The 24831-nt window shown below is 34.3% G+C and overlaps 2 protein-coding genes across 2 annotated transcripts in view; one reads left to right on the top strand and one right to left on the bottom strand.

The window, feature by feature from the left end:
- Positions 1–457: 457 nt before the first annotated feature.
- LOC125856164 (probable LRR receptor-like serine/threonine-protein kinase At3g47570) overlaps positions 458–24831 on the bottom strand; it is a 155105-nt gene continuing 130731 nt past the window's right edge. The window contains exons 4-5 of the mRNA XM_049535719.1: positions 1034–1419; positions 458–857 (exon numbers count right to left, since the gene is read on the bottom strand). Of these exons, the coding sequence (XP_049391676.1) occupies positions 511–857; positions 1034–1419 (733 nt within the window). The 3' untranslated portion in view covers positions 458–510. The remainder of the gene's footprint in view (positions 858–1033; positions 1420–24831) is intronic.
- On the top strand, positions 19933–23686 carry LOC125856893 (LRR receptor-like serine/threonine-protein kinase EFR). The gene is made up of 2 exons (XM_049536550.1): positions 19933–23102; positions 23278–23686. Exons 1-2 carry the CDS (start codon positions 20069–20071, stop codon positions 23622–23624), a joined length of 3381 nt encoding a protein of 1126 aa, XP_049392507.1. The 5' UTR covers positions 19933–20068; the 3' UTR covers positions 23625–23686.

Genomic DNA, 24831 nt, shown 5'->3' with positions numbered 1-24831 from the left:
GGTTAGGCACCCTTTAAGATCCATTAAAAATGGATAACTTGCCGAACTTAATTAATTAATTAGGGTAAGTGTAAGAAAATAAAAATTATTTATAAAAGCTAACTTTTAGAAAAAAACTTTAGATTCAATAATTGAAAATATATTTTTTATGAAAAATGTGTATAGTTGGAAACGTGATGAAACTCGTGAAATGGTCTTATGTTTGTATAAAACTTTACTTGTTGAAATGAAATGAAGCTTGAATTGTTAGAAAACTAATTGCATTATGTTATAGTATGCCCATAAATGGTCAACTGTCCGTTTTGGTGTGTGTTTTTAGAGAATGTCTCTTTTGGTGATTAGGATTTAAAAAGTGTCCATTTTGCTGTCGAACTCCCATCTAACCATTGTTCCATCTTAATCCCCCAACTTCATTCATTATGAATCATTATTTAAACATAAAAAACTGATTAAAAAACAACATAGTAACTTGCTACTAAAAGAGAACACCACTTTAAGAGGTGCTAATTTCTATGTTCCCAAAAATGTGTTCTTGATTTTGTTAAGCCTCTTGACTATGTCTCTCATAGTTATCCTTGACTCTGGCATTTCCTTCGTGCAATTCAAAGCCAATTCCATCATGGAGGCTATGCATATTTCACTTTTGAAATTGACATGTTCGTCCTCATGAAAAAGAGTTACATCCACGACTTCCATAATTGCCCCAGGAAATGCTCGTCTAATCCACTGCCTCAAGCCAAGAATTTCATTGAATATCTCGTCTTCAGTTGGTCGTCTTTTTGTCAATACCTCCATCATCATGATGCCATAGCTGTAAACATCACCACTAATGGACACTATTCCTTCCAAGCCATATTCTTTAGAAGAATGAAAATGAAAAATAAATTAAAATCGAAAGATAACAATTGTTTTGTACAATGAAAGACTTGGTTTCTATTTAGTTCCAGAATTCGGAAGAGCTTAGTTCTGATAAGAGAAAATCTAAGAGAAAGGGTTAATGATAAGTGAAAAAGAACGAAACTAGTGTACGTACCTGGTGCAATATATCCAAGAGTGCCTAATGTCTCGGTATGTGCCATGAACTTGCTTGTAGCTAAAATTTTAGAGATGCCAAAATCACCAACATGAGCCACCATATCTTCATCCAAAAGAACGTTGGCTGGCTTTAGGTCGCAATGAACTATCGGACTATCATTACCATGATGCAGATATTCAATTGCCATAGCCACATCAAGCATTATGGTGACTCTTTGAAGAAGGTTCAAGTGATGATCTTCTCTGTACAACAAATTATCAAGACTACTGTTGGGCATATATTGCAGAACAAAGGCTCTTATGTAGTCACTAGAACAAGTAGTAATCACCGGAACAAGATTTCTGTGCCTGATATTTCTCATCACTTCGCATTCGGTATCAAACCTCTTGCATACTTCCTCACTTTGCAAATCCAGAACTTTAATAGCCACCAAAGTTCCACTAGATAATGTGCCTTTGTACACAGAGCCAGAACCTCCCACACCAATTAAGTTTGATTCATCAAAATTATTTGTTGCTCGTTGAATCTCATGATAAGAAATCAATTGATATGTCCTTATCTCCGGAACCTTATCAACATCTTTGGACTTCCCTTTGTTCTTTCGTTTTATTATCCAAGCTGACACCAACAAGAATATCAGAAAGGATGAAACAACCACTGGAATAACAATTTTCAGCACAAGCTCCTTAGACTTTGATTGTTTTCCATGACTACTGATAGGGCAAGCAGGAAGCTCCAATATGCGCATTCCACATAGACCTTTGTTTCCGAGAAATGATTGCAAAGTAGAATTTACAAACACACCACCATTGGGTATTTCACCTTCTAATTCATTAAATGAAACATTAATGCTTTTAAGGGCGAGTTTTTCTAATGACTTAGGAATAGTACCTGACAAGGCATTTAAAGACAAATTCAAGAATTCCAAGCTTATCAAGTTGGCAAAGGATAATGGAATTGAACCTGTAAATGAATTGTTTGATAGGTCAAGGGACTGCAGGTTTTGGAGTTCCCCCAATCTGCTTGGTATTATGCCTGAGAAGTGGTTACCTGAAAGATATAGTCCTACAATGGCTTTCAGTTCTCCAATATCTGATGGAACTTCTCCCTCTATAGAATTTTGTGACACATTTAGAAAGAGAAGACCACTCATTTTCCAAAGGTTTGATGGAAATTTTGATGAAAATTTATTAGAACCCAAATAAAGATGTTGTAGCATGCTAAGATTTCCTATACATGCTGGAATTAACCCAAAGAGCTTATTACCTTCCAGATTTAATCGTCCCAAATAAGATAAATTGCATACCGCCTCTGGAATATGTCCCTGCAATTTATTGTTATTTAGATACAGCCCTTGGAGTTGTTTAAGCTTACCAAACTCAGGAGGAATATTTCCCATAAAGCTGTTATCTTGAAAGAATAAGGTTACAAGACCACTCATGTTGCCTATACTTGTGGGGATGAGTCCATTGATGTGAGCATTACTCATTTCAAAGAATTCAATAGTAGATGAAAGATTACCTATTGAATTGGGCAAAACGCTATTCAACGGATTGTAACCCACATCTAGATATTGCAACATCCTACAGTCTGCCAAAGATTGGAAGAATGGCAACTCATGTTCACTGGTAAGTTGATTATCATGTAGGAAAAGAAGTCGCAGATCATGAAGGTTTCCCAAATTAGTTGGAATACTTCCACTGAAGAAGTTGATTGCTAGCCCCAATTTTACAAGCTTGGAAGCGTTTGTGATGTGCAGAGGAATTTCCCCTTCAAGCTTATTGCCAGACAAGTGAAGTTCTAAGAGGTTCGGAAGATGAAGACCAGTAGAGGTTGGAATTCTCCCTGAGAGTTTGTTAGAAGTTAACGCAATGTATTCCAAAGAAGATATATTAAAAATAGCCTCCGGAATCTGACCTATGAGATTATAAACTTCTTCAAAATCTATTTCTATCAAATTTGAGAGCTTCCCTAATTCTGGAGGAATTGGCCCCTCCAAGCTATTCCTTGCGCAGTAAAGATTGCGCAGAGTGGAAATATTTCCCAATGAAGTGGGAATAGTCCCTGTTATTGGATTATTACCAATATAAAGCTCCTCGAGCTTCGTTAAACAATCAATATTTTTGGGTATTTCTCCAGTTATGTTGTTGAAAGATATGGACAATATTTTAAGTTGTATGAGTTGGCAGATGTTGGAAGGGATGCGACCAGAAATTTGGTTGCGAGATAAACTTAAATGCTCCAAATTTGATAAAAAAATTCCCTCATCAAGCAAGAGAGGACCAGAAAGGCTATTCCTTCCCAGAGTTAGGGAAAGTAATGATGAGATATTAAAAATTGATGTAGGAATGGAACCTGTTAATTGATTATCGACCAAGGACAGAAATGTAAGCTGGCTCAGATTACCGATCTCCTTAGGAATGTTACCGTTGATTTTATTATAAGACAAGCTAAAGTTCATCAACTTTGTGGCATTTCCAACAGAAGGAGGGATTATACCTGTGAGGCTATTGTTCCTGAGATTTAAGACTCTAAGTTCGGGTGCATACCATGGGCCTTTCCACATTTCACCATCGAGTTTATTGAAGGCCAATGAAATGATTTGAACTCTCCGGTGTTGAAATAGACTTGTTGGTATACTTCCTTGGAGCTTATTGTTTTGAATATCAATCACTTGCAAGCGAGGCAAGTGGCCAAGTCCATAAGGGATGACACCATGGAATGAGTTATTCTCGAGATTGAGAACACTGAGAGAGGACAAATTGGCCAAAGACGGGGAAATTGTGCCTTGAAGTAGCAAATCAGGAAGAGTCAAGGCTACAACCCTTTGCCTTTTTGAACTGCATGTGACACCGAACCAAGAACAAAAAGACGCAGTCTTGGTCCAATTATTGGCCAAAAAATGATTGGGAGTTGTAATAAGATTTTGGAAAGCTAGTAGAGCTTGTTGGTCAGTCTCATTTGAGAAAGCAATTGATATAGAAAATTGAATTAGAAAGAGAAGAATCAATAAGAAAATGTGCTTCTCCATGATGTTGCTATGCGCTTGATTTGTGTAGTTGCCAATGTTACTGCATTATATAGCACCACTTCATATTGATTGTTGTGTTTACACCAAACTATGTAAATTTAACTATTGACTAAGTACTAATAGTCTTGATGCAAATGCATATCATGTAACTATTGAACTCATGATAAATATCTGATACGGTTAAGTTTTTTATAACTTGCATCATCTTATATTATAAACAGTAATATAAACTTCAATTGCACCAACCAATTCGGTACAGGTACCATTATATGTTTTCACCAAAAGATATTTTACTAACAGGTAACTCTATTTAATATGTTTTTATTGATATATATAACATAGAAAAAATGATGTAGAAAATTAAATTAGCATAATACATAAGCATGCCACTTAATTTTACCTCAGCTGGCATCTATTCAAGTAGGCACTCACATCCTATTAAGTGTCTACTTGTGAATATCCAAAATTGGAAGGCACATATATCAATTGAAATCAAGTTAGAGAGCGAGTTAATCTATTTATAACATAAATCCTAATTATAAATGCATTTCATTGATTAGTGAACTTTGGGAAACAAGATGAAACGAATTGATTGATCAGATACAAGTCAAAATACACCTTCATAGTTGACAAAACTTGCATGCATTATTTACATAAAACCAAAGAAAAGTCCGCTAACTTTCGTTAAGTTTAAATATTTTCTTGTGCACGCTCAAAATTGAACGACATAGATATCGATCGGAACCAAGTTAATAAACACATTTATATATTATGTCAATTATATTTAATAACGTTAAGATGTAACTTAAACTAAATAATAATGAACTTACTATAACCAATTAAATTACACCAATTATTAAGAAATTTATTTTATTATTATGGATGCATCTAACTTAAATTCACATTAATGTGGCTCAGACAAAGTCAATAGCAATCCAGATGAGTTGACGAAAAGTGTGACCTATGTCACCATCACAGTCCTACATGCATTTATCATCTTTGGACCAACTAACCAGAAACAGATATCACCCATTTAAAGTTGAATTATGGAAACTACTTCCTACATAAATAATGGAATTAGGAGACTTTATGATCTGGTCCTTCCTCGAACTGCACGCATAATAATTAATAGGAGCTTTTATAATATTCCCTCTATTCTATATTAGTTCTCAAAGGTTACTAAAATATACACTTGTCCCAAAATATTTGGTCATTTTATAAAATCAAGTTGAAATTAATTATTTTTTTCCCATTTTACCCTTAGTATTTTGTGTTGTAAAAAATAGGCAATATTAATTGCATAGCATAGAAATTATTAATTTGAAGAATTCAAAGTAGTGAAATTTATTTAAGAGAGATAAGTGTAAAGTGGAGTATTTCAAAGCCTTGACCTTCGATGATGCAATCTTCTCATTCTCTTTTGCCAATTCGAGTTCAGACTATAGATTTTCCATTTTATTTCTCTGTTGAATTGACAATTTCCTTTTAGTTAAAATTGTTACTATAACAGGGAAGGGAACACTCTGAAGTACAAACAATACATGACTCCAACTGGTATATACGACTTTATGATTGCCCGACTTTGTTTGATCCCAAATTTTGTAGATTTATTAGTGATGACCTAGTGAATGATGTTCTTTGGCTCTGCAGAACTGACGCTATTTTTTTTGGAGGATGATTTTGGCTCTGCAGAACCGACGCTATTTTTTTTGGGGATGACTTTGGCTAACATTAGGGGTTCAGATGCTTAGGCATTATGCTTTTTCTTGTGACTTTCACGAATTTCTTTTTTCATTTGCCAAGAGGGCCATTGCATTTTCATTTTGCCAAGAGGGCCATTGCATTTTCATTTGCCGAGAAGGCCATTGCATTTTTCATTTTGCCAAGAGGGCCATTGCATTTTCATTTACCGAGGAGGCCATTGCATTTTCATTTGCCAATAGGGCCATTGAATTTTCATTTTGCTGAGAGGGCCATTGCATTTTCATTTGTCGAGAAGGCCATTGCATTTAAGTCGCATCTATTCGGAGGTGAAGGATGCGCACCATATCTATTCAACGTTCAAGTCGAAGGAAACTTGCGTTGAAAGATATTTGCATTTAAGTCGCATCTATTCGGAGGTGAAGGATGTGCACCATATCTATTCAACGTTCAAGTCGAAGAAAACTTGCATTGAAAGATATTTGCATTTAAGTCGCATCTATTCGGAGGTGAAGAATGCGCACCATATGTATTCAATGTTCAAGTCGAAGGAAACTTGCGTTGAAAGATATTTGCATTTAGGTCGCATCTATTCGGAGGTGAAGGATATGCACCTTATCTATTCGCGTTCAAGTCGGAGGTGACTTGCGTCGAAAGAATTTTTATTCGTCCTACATTCAAAATCCTACCAATGGATCATCTTTTGTCATTCGTCCTACCGATGGACATACATTCAAAATCCTATTGATGGATCATCTTTTTTATTCGTCCTACCGATGGACATACATTCAAAATCCTANNTGAAAGATATTTGCATTTAAGTCGCATCTATTCGGAGGTGAAGAATGCGCACCAAATGTATTCAATGTTCAAGTCGAAGGAAACTTGCATTGAAAGATATTTGCATTTAGGTCGCATCTATTCGGAGGTGAAGGATGTGCACCTTATCTATTCGCGTTCAAGTCGGAGGTGACTTGCGTCGAAAGAATTTTTATTCGTCCTACATTCAAAATCCTACCAATGGATCATCTTTTGTCATTCGTCCTACCGATGGACATACATTCAAAATCCTATCGATGGATCATCTTTTTTATTCGTCCTACAGATGGACATACATTCAAAATCCTACCGATGGATCATTTTTTTTTATTTCATCCTACCGATGGACATACATTCAAAATTCTACCGATGGATCATCTTTTTTATTCGTCCTACCGATGGACATACATTCAAAATCCTACCGATGGATCATCATTTTTTTATTTGTCCTACCGATGGACATACATTCAAAATCCTACCGATGGATCATCTTTTTTCATTCGTCCTAACCGATGGACATACATTCAAAATCCTACCGATGGATCATCTTTTTTATTCGTCCTACCGATGGACATACATTCAAAATCCTACCGATGGATCATCTTTTTTTTATTCATCCTACTGATGGACATACATTCAAAATCCTACCGATGGATCATCTTTTTTCATTCGTCCTAACCGATGGACATACATTCAAAATCCTACCGATGGATCACCTTTTTTCATTCGTCCTACCGATGGACATACATTCATATCCTACCGATGGATCATCATCTTTTTCATTCGTCCTATCGATAGACATACATTCAAAATCCTACCGATGAATAATCTTTTTTCATTCGTCCTACCGATGGACATACATTCAAAATTCTACCAATGGATCATCATCCTCATTCGTCCTGCCGACGGACATGCATTTTTATCCTACCAATGGATCATCTTCATTTGTCTCTACTAATGAGTTTCATCTTTGTTTTTTCGAGAACATCCAAGAGGATGCATTCTCACTTGAGCCACAAGTGTGGACTACTTCAACAAGGACGGAACACAGCGTGGAACCTTTTGGAGGTAAGTCCGAAATCAACTTCCACCACATTCCAACCGTATTTTTATATAAAGGTCATGTGTTCGGCCAAAATCGGGTTTGTCAATTTTCGTTGTCCACTATTTCTTGCATCAATCATATCCAACGAAAGGGACAACTATTAACACCCAATTTTGGCCTAACATTTTCAAAATTTCGTAACTTTTAAGTTTTATTTATTTAATAGTTCAAAATAATTTTTTTATAATTTTAAATAAGTTTTATCGATAACTATCCTTATTCATCAAAATTTAAGATTTTTCTTTTATTAGTTAATCTTAAAATTACATTTTTTACATGTCATTAGTTACGTTTATTATTATTCTTTTTAATATTCATTTTATTTGTTACATTTGTTAATATTTATTTGATATTTTGCACAGTCTAGAAATTAATTCAAATACTGATATTTTACTTGATCGATAATTTTGGACCACAATTCCAAGTCCACAATTGAGCCCATTTAACAATTATTTTCTATATAAGTTTTGATTAGGTTAAAAAATAGGAGGTGGTGAATTATTTTTTAGGAGATAAGAATTTTCTAAATAGCAAAACCCTAATTTTGTTTTTCCCTCTCCCATTTTCCTCCCTTAGCCTCCACCACCTCAAACCTCACTAGATCCACTACACCACCATTACTCTTCCCTTTTTCGGCGAAAAACAACCAGAAAACAGAAACCAACAACCACCCAAACCCAACCCATCTCAACCCTTTCTCCCTCACTAAACAACACCAGATCCCTTTCCCCCTTTCTCCTTTTACGATTTCTACTACTTTTAGGTGTTTCAGTTCAGTATCGGTGAGCTCCGGCGAGACCACCCAGTCGCTGTCTTTCTCTGATGATCTGGAGCAAAATTCAAACGAACCCACTAGCTCGGACCAATAGCGAGTTCCATAACGTTCAAACCATGGCAGAAACAAGTCTCCACAATCGCTCCAACTCCGACAAAGCTGGAAACCCAGTCACTATTAGCTATGTTTTCTTCCCTTCTAGCTTCATTTTCATTTTCTTAAACCTCTTCTCTTCCTATGTTTTATCACATTTTCTTTCTTTGTTATTTTAGTTTGCTTATCTCCGGTCAGCCGTATTTGTTGGATTTTATATGAATTTGGTATAGATCTGGTTGGATTTAATCTTTTTCGGTGTTGCTCTATTGTTTCTGCTGTTAAAGTTTTACCATAGCTCTCTTCAATATTTTCAACATTTGTATTATGTTTTATCTATTAAGTGATTGTGTTAGCCGACAACTCTTAGTTTATCATTGTTTTGTTTTCATTTTCATAATATATGTTAGTATTATTTTGTATTATTGGACCGTTCTTGCTTTATTTTTTTTATTTTTTGTTGTTATTATCTTCTTGTTCATATACAGATTATGCATTATTTAGTTACATTTAGAATGATTGTATTTTGTTTTATATATATATTTTTTTGTTTAATTGTCATTTTGATTTGGGTTACTTTGGCCATTATTATTATTTTTATCATTGTTATTTTTTTGTTTCTTTCAAAGTTTAGCATTTCCAGTGATTCTGGTATTAATTGTTGGCATGTTTGCCTTATTTTATCATTTATTTTGAATTGTCTAGAGGTTGTTAGCAATTTACTATTGATCTATTTTTAAGATATTGTTGTTGAATTTTAGTTTAAGTTTATATATTTTATTTGTTAAAAATGGTCAATGAGAAAATCTTTCCGTCGATTTTGGAGACCTTTACATTGTAAAAGAAGGAAATTTAATTTAAGTTCATGTATTTTGTTTGTTCAAAATGGCCGATGAAGAAATTATCGTCGATTTTCAAGGCCTCCCATGTTAATAAGACGGAGTTTTATTTTTAAGTTAATATTTGATTCATTTATTTTTGTTCATATATATATTTAGTACTAACACTTTTACTAAGTGTCTTTACAGGTACCTCAGAGTCACTTCCCATTGAAGTCATTCTATTAAAATAAGACTATATTCATTATTATGTTTATTGTTAGCGATAGACAAACATTAGGTTGTTTCTTATATTATTTGTTTAATTTTTTACATGTGCACATTGCATGTTTATTATAGTTGTATATTATTGTTATCTTCTCCTCAATTTGAAAAAATGAATTCAGTCGGGACCCACATTTGTGGATTCGAAGGATGCTCAACACCTTCCCTTCGAAATAATTTGAACCCCTTACCTAGAATCTAATGGTTTCGTAGATTAATTAATTGATTTTCTAGTTTTCCTAAAATTAGGTGGCAACTCTTTTAAAATTCGTTTATTCTTAAAATTCTTTTAAAATTGATTCAATTGTTTATTATTTTGAGTCACCGCGACATTTAGCCCTATTTGAATAGAGTAGGGATGTAAACAGTTGTACCCTATTTTGAGTTTTAGAAACCCCTTGGAGACAATTTTAAAGAGATCTCTTGTGCAAAATCATTTGGGTAAAGTCTTTGTGACCTTAAAACTTCAATTCATTTTATCATTTGTGGATTTTAACATAAAAAAAATGGGATTTTTGATTGACAATTGGCAAGGTTTTCAAGAACTTGAGTTCTAAAGTAAAATGGTGATTGTGAATTGATTATTTTTGTTTTCGAAATGGTTTCACCAGTGAGTTCCAAATGCCTTGAGTAATGTTTTCAAATAAAGATTTTCGGATCCAAACTTCATTTTGAAATTGAGTTTTTGAGTTGCTTTGACCCATTTTTCTAATTGTTTGATGTGAGTGTTATTATTTTTAGAATCTTATTGTGATGAATTGTTTGATTAGATTGTGTGACTTTGAACATTGTGATAGATATTTGTGTGGCTGCAAATCACTTCATTAAGAGTAAAATGAACATTTTAAAGTTAAATCATTAATTAATATAGAAATATGTCGTTCTTTTGGACTAACAAGCAAAATAAATCATATATATTGAGATAGGAGAATAATAGTTTAATTTTAAAATGTCAATTTTATCCTTAACGAGATTATTCATAGCCACACAAAAGTGACAAATATATATGACTTTTTTTTTTTGGACTTATTTTAGCTCAAAATTTTAAAAAATATTTATTTTTTTCTTAAACTTCGTGTCATATCAAACAACGTCACAATGAGTAACAATTTTGATTCTTTTTCTTTAGTGAGTTTTCTTCTCTTCTGGTAGTATATATATACCTCTTATTTCAGTAGAATTTCTTAAGAACTCAACAGAAAATCAATGGATGTTAAGCTTGGTTTTTGTGTACTTGTCTCCCTAATTCTGCTGGTAATTTCAATATTCTCCTCCATCTTAAATACAATTAGCCACTTATTATATAAAAACTCTGATTAATTATATATATGTCAAGTTGCTTATGGAACAGGAGCTAGGAAAGTTGTTGAAGGAAATTATGAAGACAATCACGAACAAGCATTAAAAGAGATTTATGGTTCCGAATATACGTTCGATTATTGTAAATTGAAACAGGGAGTTGATGACAATCATCAACAAGAGATTTCAGGGGAATGATAAGAAAGAGATTTCAGGTTTAGGGGACATCTTTTGTAGTTGGTATAAACATGGCAATGATAAGAAAGAGATTTCAGGTTTAGGGGACATCTTTTGTAGTTGGTATAAACAGGGAAATGATGAGAAGGAGATTTTCGATTTAGGAAACATCTTTCGTAGTTCGTATAAACAGGGAAATGATGAGAAGGAGATTTTCGATTTAGGAAACATCTTTCGTAGTTGGTATAAACAGGGAAATGATGAGAAGGAGATTTCTGAGTTAGGAAACATCTTTCGTAGTTGGTATAAACAGGGAAATGATGAGAAGGAGATTTTCGATTTAGGAAACATCTTTTGTAGTTCGTATAAACAGGGAAATGATGAGAAGGAGATTTCCTGTAACATCCGGCAATTTGAAATAACTATGAAGAGGCTTAGAATTAGAAATAGTTTTTTTTTGGAAATAATTAAAAATCTGGAATTTAGCCAAGTATGGGAAAAAGTGAGTTTCTGGCCAACTTTGATCAGTCATAACTTCTAGATCAAGATGAGTTAGGTGTAGTTCCAGTTATATTTGCGAAGCTCGTAGAATGATCTTTCCAACGCCGCTGATTTTGGTCGATTCTGAGTTCGTATGAGTGAGTTATGTCCTTTGGAAGTTGGGTTGTTGGCACAGGGCAGTTCACCTGAAATTGTAAGGGTATTTTGGTCTTTTCCCTAACCAATTCTTTTGGTTATATTAGGGATTTAGACTGATTTTTAGATCAGTTTTCCCTTTTAAAAAGTGAGAGTTAGGGTTGTGAGTGAAGAGAGAAAGAAGAGGAGAAGGAGAAGAAGAAGCAACTTCGTAGAGATCGTCGTGGATATCATCGGGGGTGATCCCTATTAAGGTATGTGAGTTCATAGTGTTGGGTTGGTTCTTTCCCCCACACGCCAAACTCGTTTAAGAGAAAGGATTGATTATGTTTGTTGAAGTTGTTGGTTGTGATTGTGTTGAAGTTCTTGTTGATTTGGGACAAGTTTCCGGTTGTGTTTGTGAGTTGAAATCTATTGTATGTTGAGGGGTTTGTAAGTGTCTGGGGCTGGATCCATGGAAGTTAAGGAGGTTTAGAGTTGGAAAAAGGAAGGAGAAAAGTCGAGTTTTCGGGGGTCAGGGGTGGGGTGTCGCGCCTGTCAGCGCGCCCCAAAAGAGTTTCTGAGTTTTCTCCCTTGGGGCGGCGCGCCTAGCAGTGCGCCCCAGCAGCCCTTCTGAGCTTCGAGGGCTGGCGCTCCGCGCCTTGCAGAGCGCCATGGACGCCAAGTTTCTCCATTCTTTTCATACTTTCTCATGCATGTTCCTTGGTATTTGGTATTGTACCTATGTTTCCTAGTTGTTTCCAACACTCCAAAGTACGTTTAAACGTCAAGAACTCATCCATAAACGTGTGATCATATACCTTGAATCCATAATCAAATTCAAGGCGAGTTAGGATCAAAGTCAAGTGAAGTTAGAAGTCAAGCTTAGAAGTTAAGAAGTAAGTCAAGCAAGAGTCTTTAATAAACGTTTTAACTTCATTTTAAGGCTCAAGTTTCCAGTCAAGCAAAGAGTTTAGAGTTTCAAGTTGAGTAAAGAGTATCGAGTTTCAAGTTAAGTCAAGAGTTTAAGTTGAGTTCATTTATCAAAAGTTATTAGGGAACTATGTATTCCCAAAGGAGTTTTAAAGAAATGTTTTTACATTTAAACAAGCTTTGAAACTGAGATCTCCAAAGAGCCTTCGGGCTAGTTTTTCAGAAAAAGAGTTATCGCTTTCTAAATGAAGCAAAAGAAGAAACTGAGATTTCCAAGATAGCCTTTGAGCTAAGTTTTTGAGTAAAAATCTCAAATCAGCAGAAAGAAATATGTTTTAAAAAAAAACATAAAAGCCAGTACATTTTTGGGAGTAGTATCGAGCACCGAGTTGGGGGAGCGTTCAAGGAACCCACAGCCCCCATAGAACCATGTTAGCCACCATGGGTATAAAAGGATCATACATTTTAGGTGAATCCTTTTTCCAGATAGACTAGTGGATCCATTAGGCAATTCAGGTCTTATACCTTTGGCCGGGTATAGGATGCTCTGGCAGCGTGAGGTCGATCGCTATATCATCACTACATCTCTAAGTGATGGTTGTCGGTTAGAGAAACTCCCACATCAGTTATTGTATTTTCATACACCAAAATTATTGTATTTTTATATACATCAGTTCAATTGTATTTCGATATACATCTCAGACTTATTGTATCTTTGTATACACACAGAGTTTATAGCAGGTTTTAAACAGCTTTTCTTTATATTGCACTTGTTTTAAATTGCCTTATATTGAAATGAGTCAGTCAGGTTGAGTTGAGTTGAGCCAGGTAAGTTATTCAGTTTCTTCCAGATTTCCTTCTAGCCTATGTTGCTTATCTTTTCAGCTCGCATACTCGTACATTAAATGTACTGATGCCAGTTGGCCTGCATCTTATGATGATGCAGACGAAGGTACCTAGGATCAGCATCCAGCACGCCGTTGATCCAGTTGAGCACTCTAGAATCAGTGGTGAGCCTCCTTGCATTTCGGAGGACTCTGTTATTTTGTGTTCCTAGTTTTGTTTCGTTAGGATGTTGCGGGGTCTGTCCCAACATCCATCTCAGTATTATAGAGGCTTCATAGATAGTTAGTCAGTTAGTATTGAGTCTCTCATCTATATATATATGTAAATATTCTATTTTAGGACTCGAGTTGCCTTTTTGGCTAGATTTTTATCAGTTAAGTTGTTTTATGTCCTTGCATTGCATGGAGTTATTCTGTTGAGTTAGGTTTCCACTGAGTTAAGAAAGCTAGGCCAAGGGTTCGCTTGGGGCCAGTAATGGTCTTCGAGTGCCGGCCACATCTAGGGCGTAGGCTCGGGGCGTGACATTTCCAATTTAGGAAACATCTTTCGTAGTTCGTATTAACATGGAAATGATGAGAAGGAGATTTCCGATTTAGGAAACATCTTTCGTAGTTCGTATAAACAGGGAAATGATAAGCATGTGAAAAAGCATGATTCATTTTTCTTCCTTATGGATGATCTAAAAATAGGGAAAATAATGACTCTCTCCTTTCAAACACGAAGAAATCTAACTTCTTTTCCGAAAAAAGCAGTTGATTCCATTCCATTTTCACAAGTTAAATCCATGGAAAATAAATTGAAAATATGCGAAGATTCGCCTATAAAAGGAGAGAGAAAGTATTGTGCCACATCCACGGAGGCAATGCTGCATTTTGTGCAAGAAATCATGGGAGAAAATACCCAAATCAAAGCTCTGACAACGATAACAACTCATGATATCTCTCCCCTGCTTCGTCGTTATACAATTTTAGACACTCCACAACAAATTACCACTCCTAAAATCGTGGCGTGTCTTCTATTGTCTAGCCCTTACGCGATTTTCTACTGTCATCACACAATTGACAATAAAATCAAGGTGTTCAAAGTTTCATTAGGGAGAATTAATGAAGCAAATGGTGATCGACTAGTGGAAGCGATGGTTGTATGTCATTTGGATACTTCTGACTGGAATCCATCTCATGAATCTTTCCGTTCGCTCGGTGTATTACCAGGAACATCACCTATCTGTCACTTTTTCACATCAAGTAATGATCTAGTGTGGATTCCAAAATCAGTTGCCACTACTCCACTTGTAGCAGCGCTTTGAAGGATCAGTCAGGGAAATTAGCTGCACCATGTTCTTAGTTATTGCTTATGCGTCTAGACGCAAAGTAATGTGTTTTAATTTAGGGTGTTCTTTGTCTGTTTTAGTGGAGATCTACTCCGATGTCTATCAGAGATGAACTCCTATCTGTGTTAATTATCTTTGTTTGGCTGTTGAGTATGCTTTTGATGATAATAATATGTTTGTCCTATTTTGTAAAGTGTGCACAAGTGTTTTGTTACTATGTTAACTTTTGAATATGCAATTAAATTTAAACTAAAGCTACAATGCATCTATTTAATTTGTTACACTTTCACAATAAACACAAATTAGGTATATGTCTCTTTCAATCCTTCATTAGAATTGAGGTTTCGAAATCGAAATTTCATTTTTACAATGCAACAAAAACCTTACAAGAAAGGTACTGATTTATTTTTCTCTTATTTTCATTATGAAAAAGCAAATTGCCCTTGTGTCAAACAAAATCAACTAAAATCTCTCCACATGTGATGATATATTATTGCCATCATTTTGTTTGTTGGAGACCCAACCCGTGACCTTGTCCTTTTGAAATTTCAAACCTAACCCAAAACTCCAAAAACAATGGTGTCAGTCCTGCAGAGACAATGCGTATCGTTTATCGGTCATTTCAAATGAATTCATAAAATTTGGGGTCAAATAGAGTCGGTTTGACATATTCTAGAAAATTCATTGATTAATATACATGAAAAATTTAAATAATCTTAAATTCCATATTTGTGACCTTGAAACTCCAAAAAAAGTGAGATAAAGAGTATCGCTCACTAGGTCATCATGAATAGACTCACAAAAATTGGGGTCAAACAGAGTCGGTCAGTCCTATTACGGAAAATTCATAGACTTCAGTACATACGAAAAACTAAGATAATCCTTAATTCATGCTTAGTGACCCAAAAATTCTAAAAAAGTGATGTTGTTTCTTGAGAACTAGTGGGTATTGTTCACTAGATCGTTCCAAATAGACCCATAAAATATTACTTACATGATGAGGTTTATGAACCGTTCTATTTCAGAGGTTATGTTTTTTCATACATGTTTATTTAAACCTCGTTTAAACTTTAGTGAACGAACTTGTGTTGGTTTGCTGTATCTAAGGATGACAATTGAGCAGGTTGAGTTAAATTTGGGCGGATCATAATGGATTAAGACAACAATCGGGTCAAGATGTAACCCAACCCAAATCTGCTTGGGTCAAAATGGGTTAGGTAATGGGTTACATAATGGGTCAAGACCCAACCCAACCCAATTTTTACCAAGCTTAATTGTTTTACTTGGTCTTTTAAATTATTTTAGTACCTAATAAAATTATATTTTTTCTTTATTAAGACCATATATAACATATCAAATTGAAAAAAAGTTTTTAAAAATATTTTGACAAGATTTCTCATGAGTCCATTTGAGTTACACATCAACCCAACTTTTAATGGGTTGAAACAGATTTGATGGAAATGGGTTGAACTCATATATGGGCGGGTCAATAACCCGCCCTAACATAACGGGTTGGACAAGTTGGGTTTGATTTTGCCACCCCTAGGTACAACGGAGGGGCCAATTTTGCAGATGAGCAGACTATAGGCTAAAGACCCCCCAATACTTTCCATGCTTTGGTAGCTCCACTTCTTGCTTTTGGTGGAGACACATATATTCATATTTCAATTATTCCTTTTATGTTGATATTATCTTCAATTTAGAGGATTTATAGACAGTCTTAGAATTTGGCTTATGCGTTCTTATGATGCATAAATATTGTACAATGATAAGAAATTTCATAAACACAATTAATACAAATTTTCAGAATGTTTACTTGAATTTGAGATCCAAATATTATATTTACTTTACAAAGAATTGCATTGAGTTGCACAAATTTATTTGAGTTAGAATATAATAGAAAGCCAAGATGGTTCACTCGGTTAAGTTAAGACATGAGGTGCCGATCACAGCTTGATCATAAATTGAGTCATGACAAAAGTTGAGCCATTCATGCATATTGCGAAAAAAAATCATGGATTAATACACACATAAAACTTAGATAATCCTAAATTCCTGTTTCGTGACCCTGACATTCTAAAAAATTGATATTGGCCATGTAGAAACAAGGAGTATCGCTCATTAGGTCGTCACAAATAGACCAAAAAAATTCGGGGTTAAATGAAATCAATTAGTCATATTTCAGAAAATTCATAGATTAATACATATGAAAAATTGAGATAATCGTGAATTTCTTATTTTGTGACCCAAAAACTCCAAAAGAGACGTCGGTCCTTGAGAAACAATGAGTATTGTTCACTAGGTTGTTTCGAATTGACCCATAAAATTTGGTGTCAAACTGAGTATGTCATACATTTCCAAAAAATTCATAGACTTGTACACACGTAAAGCTTAGATAATTTCGAATTCATATTTTTATGACCTCGAAATTTTGTTAAAAAATGGCGTCTGTTCTGCAGAGATGGAGTATCATTCACTAGGTTGTCAGTCGTCACATATAGACCCACAAAATTTAGAGTCAAACACAGTCAGAAAGTCATATTCCAGAAAATTCTTGGACTAATACACATTAAAAACATAGATAATCCTGAATTCATATTTTGTGATTCAAAACTCCAAAAAATTGGCATATATCAGTCTTGTAGAGGCAATGTGTATCGTTCACTAGGTTCATCATAGATGGACCCACAAAATTTGAGGTGAAATAGAGTTGGTCAAACAAATTTTGGAAAACTAATGGACTAATTATACACATGAAGAGCTTAGATAATCCTAAATTCGTATTTTGTGATCCCAAAACTTCAAAACAAGTGACGATAGTCCTGTAAAGGCAAAGAGTATGGTTCACTCAGTCGTCACAAATGTAGCCATAAAATTTGTGATCAAACGGAGTCAGTACGTCATTTTCTGAAAAAATCATGGACTAATACACACAAATAGGTAAGATAAACCTGAATTCCTAATTCGTGACCTACAAACTCCAAAAAAGCGACGCCGATTCCTTGAGAAACAATAAGTATCATTCACTAGGTCATTTCAAATGAGCCTACAAAATTTGGTGTCAAACAAAGTTAGTCAACATATTCCAGAAAGTTCATGGACAAATACACACGAAAAATTTAGATAATCATGCATTTCTCTTTTGTAACCTCAAAACTTCAAAAATAGTAGCGCCAGTTCTGCAGAGCCAAAGATCATCGTTCACTAGGTCATCACTAATAAATCCACAAAATTTGGGATCAAACCGAGTCGGCCAATCATAAAGTCGTATGTACTAGTTGGAGTCATGTATTGTTTGTACTTCAGAGTGTTCCCTTCCCTGTTATAGTTCAGAGTGTTCCCTACCCTGTTATAGTAACAATTTTAACTAAAAGGAAATTGTCAATTCAACAGAGAAATAAAATGGAAAATCTATTGTCTGAACTCGAATTGGCAAAAGAGAATGAAAAGATTGCATCATCAAAGGTCAAGGCTTTGAATACTGTACTTTACACTTATCTCCCTTAAATAAATTTCACTACTTTGAATTCTTCAAATTAATAATTTCTATGCTATGCAATTAATATTGCCTATTTTTGACAACACATAATACTAAGGGTAAAATGGGAAAAAATAATTAAGTTCAACTTGATTTTATAAAATGACCAAATATTTTGGGACAACTATAATTTAGTAACCTTTGAGAACTAATATAAAATAGAGGGAATATTATATAAAGCTCCCGTTATGCGTGTTGTTCAAGGAAGGACCAAATCATAACGTCTATTGTATGCAGCCTTACCTAATTCCATTATTTATGTTGGAAGTAGTTTCCACAGTTTGAACTTATGTTCTCCTGATTATATGACAATAACTTTATCAACTACACCAAGGCTTCCCTCGACGGAGGGAGTACTATAATTCAACTTAAAATGGGTGATATCTATTTCTGGTTAGTTGGTCCAAAGATGATAAATGCATGTAGGGCTGTGATGGTGACATAGGTCACAATTTTCCTTAACTCATCTGGATTGCTATTGACTTTGTCTGGATTTCTATTGACTTTGTCCCACATAAATGTAAATATAAGTTAGATTTATCCATAATAATATAATAAATTTCTTAATACTTAAGTAATTTAATTGGTTATAGTAAGTTAATTATTATTTAGTTTGAGTTACGTCTTAATGTTATTAAATAGAATTGACATAATATATAAATGTGTGTTTTAACTTGGTCTCAATCGATATATATGTTCTTCAATTTTGAGTGTGCACAAGTAGACAATTAAACTTAATGAAAGTTAACTGACTTTTCTTTGGCTTTTTGGAAATAATGCATGCAAATTTTGTCAACTATGAAGGTGTATTTTCCTCCTCCTTCTTTTGACTTGTATCTGATCAATCAATTCCTTCATCTTGTTTTTCTAAAGTTGACTAATCAATGAAATGCCATTTATAATTAAGATTTATGTTATAAATACATTAACTCGCTCTTTAACTTGTTTTTCTAAAGTTGATACCTGTGCCTAATGACTAATGATGCAAGTTATAAAAAACTTATTTAATTTGTATCAGATATTTATCATGAGTATAATAAATTTCTTAATACTTAAGTAATTTAATTGGTTATAGTAAGTTAATTATTATTTAGTTTGAGCTACGTCTTAATGTTATTAAATAGAATTGACATAATATATAAATGTGTGTTTTAACTTGATCTCAATCGATATATATGTTCTTCAATTTTGAGTGTGCACAAGTAGACAATTAAACTTAATGCAAGTTTAACTGACTTTTCTTTGATTTTTTGGAAATAATGCGTGCAAGTTTTGTCAACTATGAAGGTGTATTTTCCTCCTCCTGCTTTTGACTTGTATCTGATCAATCAATTCCTTCATCTTGTTTTTCTAAAGTTGACTAATCAATGAAATGCCATTTATAATTAAGATTTATGTTATAAATACATTAACTCGCTCTTTAACTTGTTTTTCTAAAGTTGATACCTGTGCCTAATGACTAATGATACAAGTTATAAAAAACTTATTTGTATTAGATATTTATCATGAGTTAAATAGTTACATGATATGTATTTGCATCGAGACTTTTAGTACTTAGTCAATAGATAAATTTACATAGTTTGGTGTAAACACAACAATCCATATGAAGTGGTTCTAAATAATGCAGTAACATTGGCAACTACACAAATCAAGTGCATAGCAACATCATGGAGAAGCACATTTTCTTATTGATTCTTCTCTTTCTAATTCAGTTTTCTATATCAACTGCTTTCTCAAATGAGACTGACCAACAAGCTCTACTAGCTTTCCAAAATCTTATTACAAGTCCCAATCATTTTTTGGCCAATAATTGGACCAAGACCGCGTCTTTTTGTTCTTGGTTCGGTGTCACGTGCAGTTCAAACAGGCAAAGGGTTGTAGCCTTGACTCTTCCTAATTTGCTACTTCAAGGCACAATTTCCCCGTCTTTGGCTAATTTGTCCTTTCTCAGTGTTCTCAATCTCGAGAATAACTCATTCCATGGTGGCATCCCTTATGGACTTGTCCATTTGCCTCGCTTGCGAGTGATTGATTTTCAAAACAATCAGCTCCAAGGAAGTATACCAACAAGTCTATTTCAACACCGGAGAGTTCAAATCATTTCATTGGCCTTCAATAAACTCGGTGGTGAAATGTGGAAAGGGCCATGGTATGTACCTGAACTTAGAGTCTTAAATCTCAGGAACAATAGCCTCACAGGTATAATCCCTCCTTCTGTTGGAAATGCCACAAAGTTGATGAACTTTAGTTTGTCTTATAATAGAATCAACGGCAACATTCCTAAGGAGATCGGTAATCTGAGCCAGCTTGCAGTTTTGTCCTTGGTTGATAATCAAGTAACAGGTTCCATTCCTACATCAATTTTTAATATCTCGTCATTACGTTCCCTAACTCTGGGAAGGAATAGCCTTTCTGGTCCTCTCTTGCTTGATGAGGGAATTTTTTTATCAAATTTGGAGCGTTTAAGTTTAACTCTAAACCAAATTTCTGATCACATTCCTTCCGACATCTGCCAACTCATACAGCTTAAAATACTGTCCATATCTTCCAACAACATAACTGGAGAAATACCCAAAAATATTGGTTGTTTATCCAAGCTCGAGGAGTTTTATATTGGTAATAATCCAATAACAGGGACTATTCCCACTTCATTGGGAAATATTTCCACTCTGCGAAATCTTTATTGTGGAAGCAATCGCTTGGAGGGGCCAATTCCTCCAGAATTGGGGAAGCTATCAAATTTGATAGAAATAGATTTTGAAGAAGTTTATAATCTCATAGGTCAGATTCCGGAGGCTATTTTTAATATATCTTCTTTGGAATACATTGCGTTAACTTCGAACAAACTCTCAGGGAGAATTCCAACCTCTACTGGTCTTCATCTTCCGAACCTCTTAGAACTTCACTTGTCTGGCAATGAGCTTGAAGGGGAAATTCCTCTGCACATCACAAACGCTTCCAAGCTTGAAAGATTGGGGCTAGCAACCAACTTCTTCAGTGGAAGTATTCCAACTAATTTGGGAAACCTTCGTGATCTGCGACTTCTTTTCCTACATGAAAATCAACTTACCAGTGAACATGAGTTGCCATTCTTCCAATCTTTGGCAGACTGTAGGATGTTGCAATATCTAGATGTGGGTTACAATCCGTTGAATAGCATTTTGCCCAATTCAATAGGTAATCTTTCATCTACTATTGAATTCTTTGAAATGAGCAATGCTCACATCAATGGACTCATCCCCACAAGTATAGGCAACATGAGCGGTCTTATAACCTTATTCTTTCAAGATAACAACTTTATGGGAAATATTCCTCCTGAGTTTGGTAAGCTTAAACAACTCCAAGGGCTGTATCTAAATAACAATAAATTGCAGGGACATATTCCAGAGGCGGTATGCAATTTATCTCATTTGGGACGATTAAATCTGGAAGGTAATAAGCTCTTTGGGTTAATTCCAGCATGTATAGGAAATCTTAGCATGCTACAACATCTTTATTTGGGTTCTAATAAATTTTCATCAAAATTTCCGTTGAGTCTTTGGAAAATGAGTGGTCTTCTCTTTCTAAACGTGTCACAAAATTCTATAGAGGGAGAAGTTCCATCAGATATTGGAGAACTGAAAGCCATTGTAAAACTAGATCTTTCAGGTAACCACTTCTCAGGCATGATACCAAGCAGATTGGGGGAACTCCAAAACCTGCAGTCCCTTGACCTATCAAACAATTCATTTACAGGCTCAATTCCATTATCCTTTGCCAACTTGATAAGCTTGGATATCTTGAATTTGTCTTTAAATGCCTTGTCAGGTACTATTCCTAAGTCATTGGAAAAACTCGCCCTTAAAAGCATTAATGTTTCATTTAATGAATTAGAAGGTGAAATACCCTATGGTGGTGTGTTTGTAAATTCCACTTTGCAATCATTTCTCGGGAACAAAGGTCTATGTGGAATGCGCATATTGGAGGTTCCTGCTTGCCCTATCAACAATAATGGAAAACAATCAAAGTCTAAGGAGCTAGTGCTGAAAATTGTTATTCCACTGGTTATTTCATCCTTTCTGATATTCTTGTTGGTGTCAGCTTGGATAATAAAACGAAAGAAGAAAGGGAAGTCCAGAGATGTTGAAAAGGTTCCGGAGATAAGGACATATCAATTGATTTCTTATCATGAGATTCAACGAGCAACAAATAATTTTGATGAATCAAATTTAATTGGTGTGGGAGGTTCTGGCTCTGTATACAAAGGCACATTATCTAGTGGAACTTTGGTGGCTATTAAAGTTCTGGATTTGCAAAGTGAGGAAGTATGCAAGAGGTTTGATACCGAATGTGAAGTGATGAGAAATATCAGGCACAGAAATCTTGTTCCGGTGATTACTACTTGTTCTAGTGACTATATACGAGCCTTTGTTCTGCAATATATGCCCAACAGTAGTCTTGATAATTGGTTGTACAGAGAAGATCGCCACTTGAACCTTCTTCAAAGAGTCACCATAATGCTTGATGTGGCTATGGCAATTGAATATCTGCATCATGGTCATGATACTCCGATTGTTCATTGCGACCTAAAGCCAGCCAACGTTCTTTTGGATGAAGATATGGTGGCTCATGTTGGTGATTTTGGCATCTCTAAAATTTTAGCTACAAGCAAGTTCATGGCACATACCGAGACATTAGGCACTCTTGGATATATTGCACCAGGTATAATAGTCTCTTTCTATTTCACTTATATTGACTCTTTCTTTTCTATTTTCACAAATCATAATTTAGCCCTTCCAAAATCTAAAACTCAATAAAAGCAAGTGTCTGTTAGTACATAATTATTGTTATATTTCAATTGAGTAATTTTTTTTATTTCATTTCATTCTTTTCTAAGAATATGGCTTGGATGGAATAGTGTCCACTAGTGGTGATGTTTATAGTTACGGCATCATGTTGATGGAGGTTTTGTCAAAAAGAAGACCAACCGATGAGGAGATATGCAATGAAAATCTTGACTTGAGGAAATTGATAACACAGGCATTTCGGGGGACTATGATGGACGTTGTGGATGCCAATCTTTTTCCTAAGAAAGAACAGATCACTTCCAAAAGTGAAATGTGCATAGCCTCCATGATAGAATTGGCTTTAGACTGCACAAATGAAAAGCCAGAATTAAGGATAACAATGAAAGAAGTAGTCAAGCGGCTTGACAAAATGAAGAACACATTTCTGAACACATAGAAGTTAGCTAGCATCTCTTCCGGTGGTGTTCTTTCTCAGATACAATTTAACATGTTGCTCTTGAATCATATATCATATCATCATATATATATTATATTATTATTGTATATATTTATTTTATTTTTTATTAACTTACTATTACTATAAGTGGGAACAAAAAAAGTTAAAAGTTGAATTACGGTTTTATCCCTATTATAAAATTGGAAGAATGTTAGGTAAAAGTTAGATTACCGTTTTACCCCTACATTAAATTAAAATGTTATAAGCTATTTAATAAATTAAATATTAAATAAAAATTAAATTATGTTATTATACTAATGCTAATCAGCTTGTTTGATTTATCCACTTTTGGCTTTTGATTTTCTTCCTAATCTAAATTACTCTCTAGAACCTATAAATGTTCAATTATTGCTATAATAATTATATTAAAGAAGGTGAATGAAGAGTTGCACGGTATTAATTATGAGAAAAAATTTCACTTATTGCTCAAACAATAATAATGTTGAATAAGGAGAATGAAGAGCTGGGGTAATAGTTATACTAAATGTGGGAAGCTCCTATCTTAAAATTTAGATTATGATTTTGCCCCTATTATCAATCAAAATATTAAAAAATAACTAATTAATTAGATATTAATTATCGATAACCTCGTATTCAATATTTAATTACTAATATACCAAAACCGATTATTTGCATATCTTCTCACTAATAAACTAATAATTTACCCTCACTTCTTTTTTTATTTTTTTATATTCACAATTTAAGACTTTTTAGTGACCCTTTTCAAGTCATTTTAATGACACATTATATTCAACCCAGAATTACTTTCATCTTCCAAATGTTATTACAAAGGTATCATTTATTGCCAATTCATTGTTATTTAATTATCAGTTTTTTTTGTTTGTAGCAAGTGTTTGTTTTTTAAATTACGGGTATTGCTTCAAAGAAAAAAGAAAACATGAAGAGGAAAGACCAAATTTTATCCCTAATATATAATTGTGGAACTTTTGTCTCCTTTTCCTTAAAGAATCAATTATTTTACTTATATATGATAGAGTAGTATCAACTTCTTCTATGATGCATCTTCAACCTTAATTAGGAGGTTTCTTACGTTTGATGACATATAATTTTTTCTTTCTATCTCATTCATGTTTTTTCAATTTCAAAGGATATTTTATTAGATGCACTCTTTGATGTGGTGAGTTAC

This window comes from Solanum stenotomum, chromosome 2 (assembly GCF_019186545.1).
Source record: "Solanum stenotomum isolate F172 chromosome 2, ASM1918654v1, whole genome shotgun sequence".
In the NCBI taxonomy this organism is placed as follows: domain Eukaryota; kingdom Viridiplantae; phylum Streptophyta; class Magnoliopsida; order Solanales; family Solanaceae; genus Solanum; species Solanum stenotomum.
The sequence above is the reverse complement of the archived record's forward strand: the minus strand, read 5'-3'. Positions and strand labels throughout refer to the sequence as shown.

Excerpts from the sequence above, each read along its gene's own strand:
- LOC125856893 (XM_049536550.1), top strand. The coding sequence starts at position 20,069 with ATGGAGAAGCACATTTTCTTATTGATTCTTCTCTTTCTAATTCAGTTT. Across the intron at positions 23,103-23,277 it reads TCTTGGATATATTGCACCAG|AATATGGCTTGGATGGAATA; the intron begins GTATAATAGTCT and ends TTCTTTTCTAAG.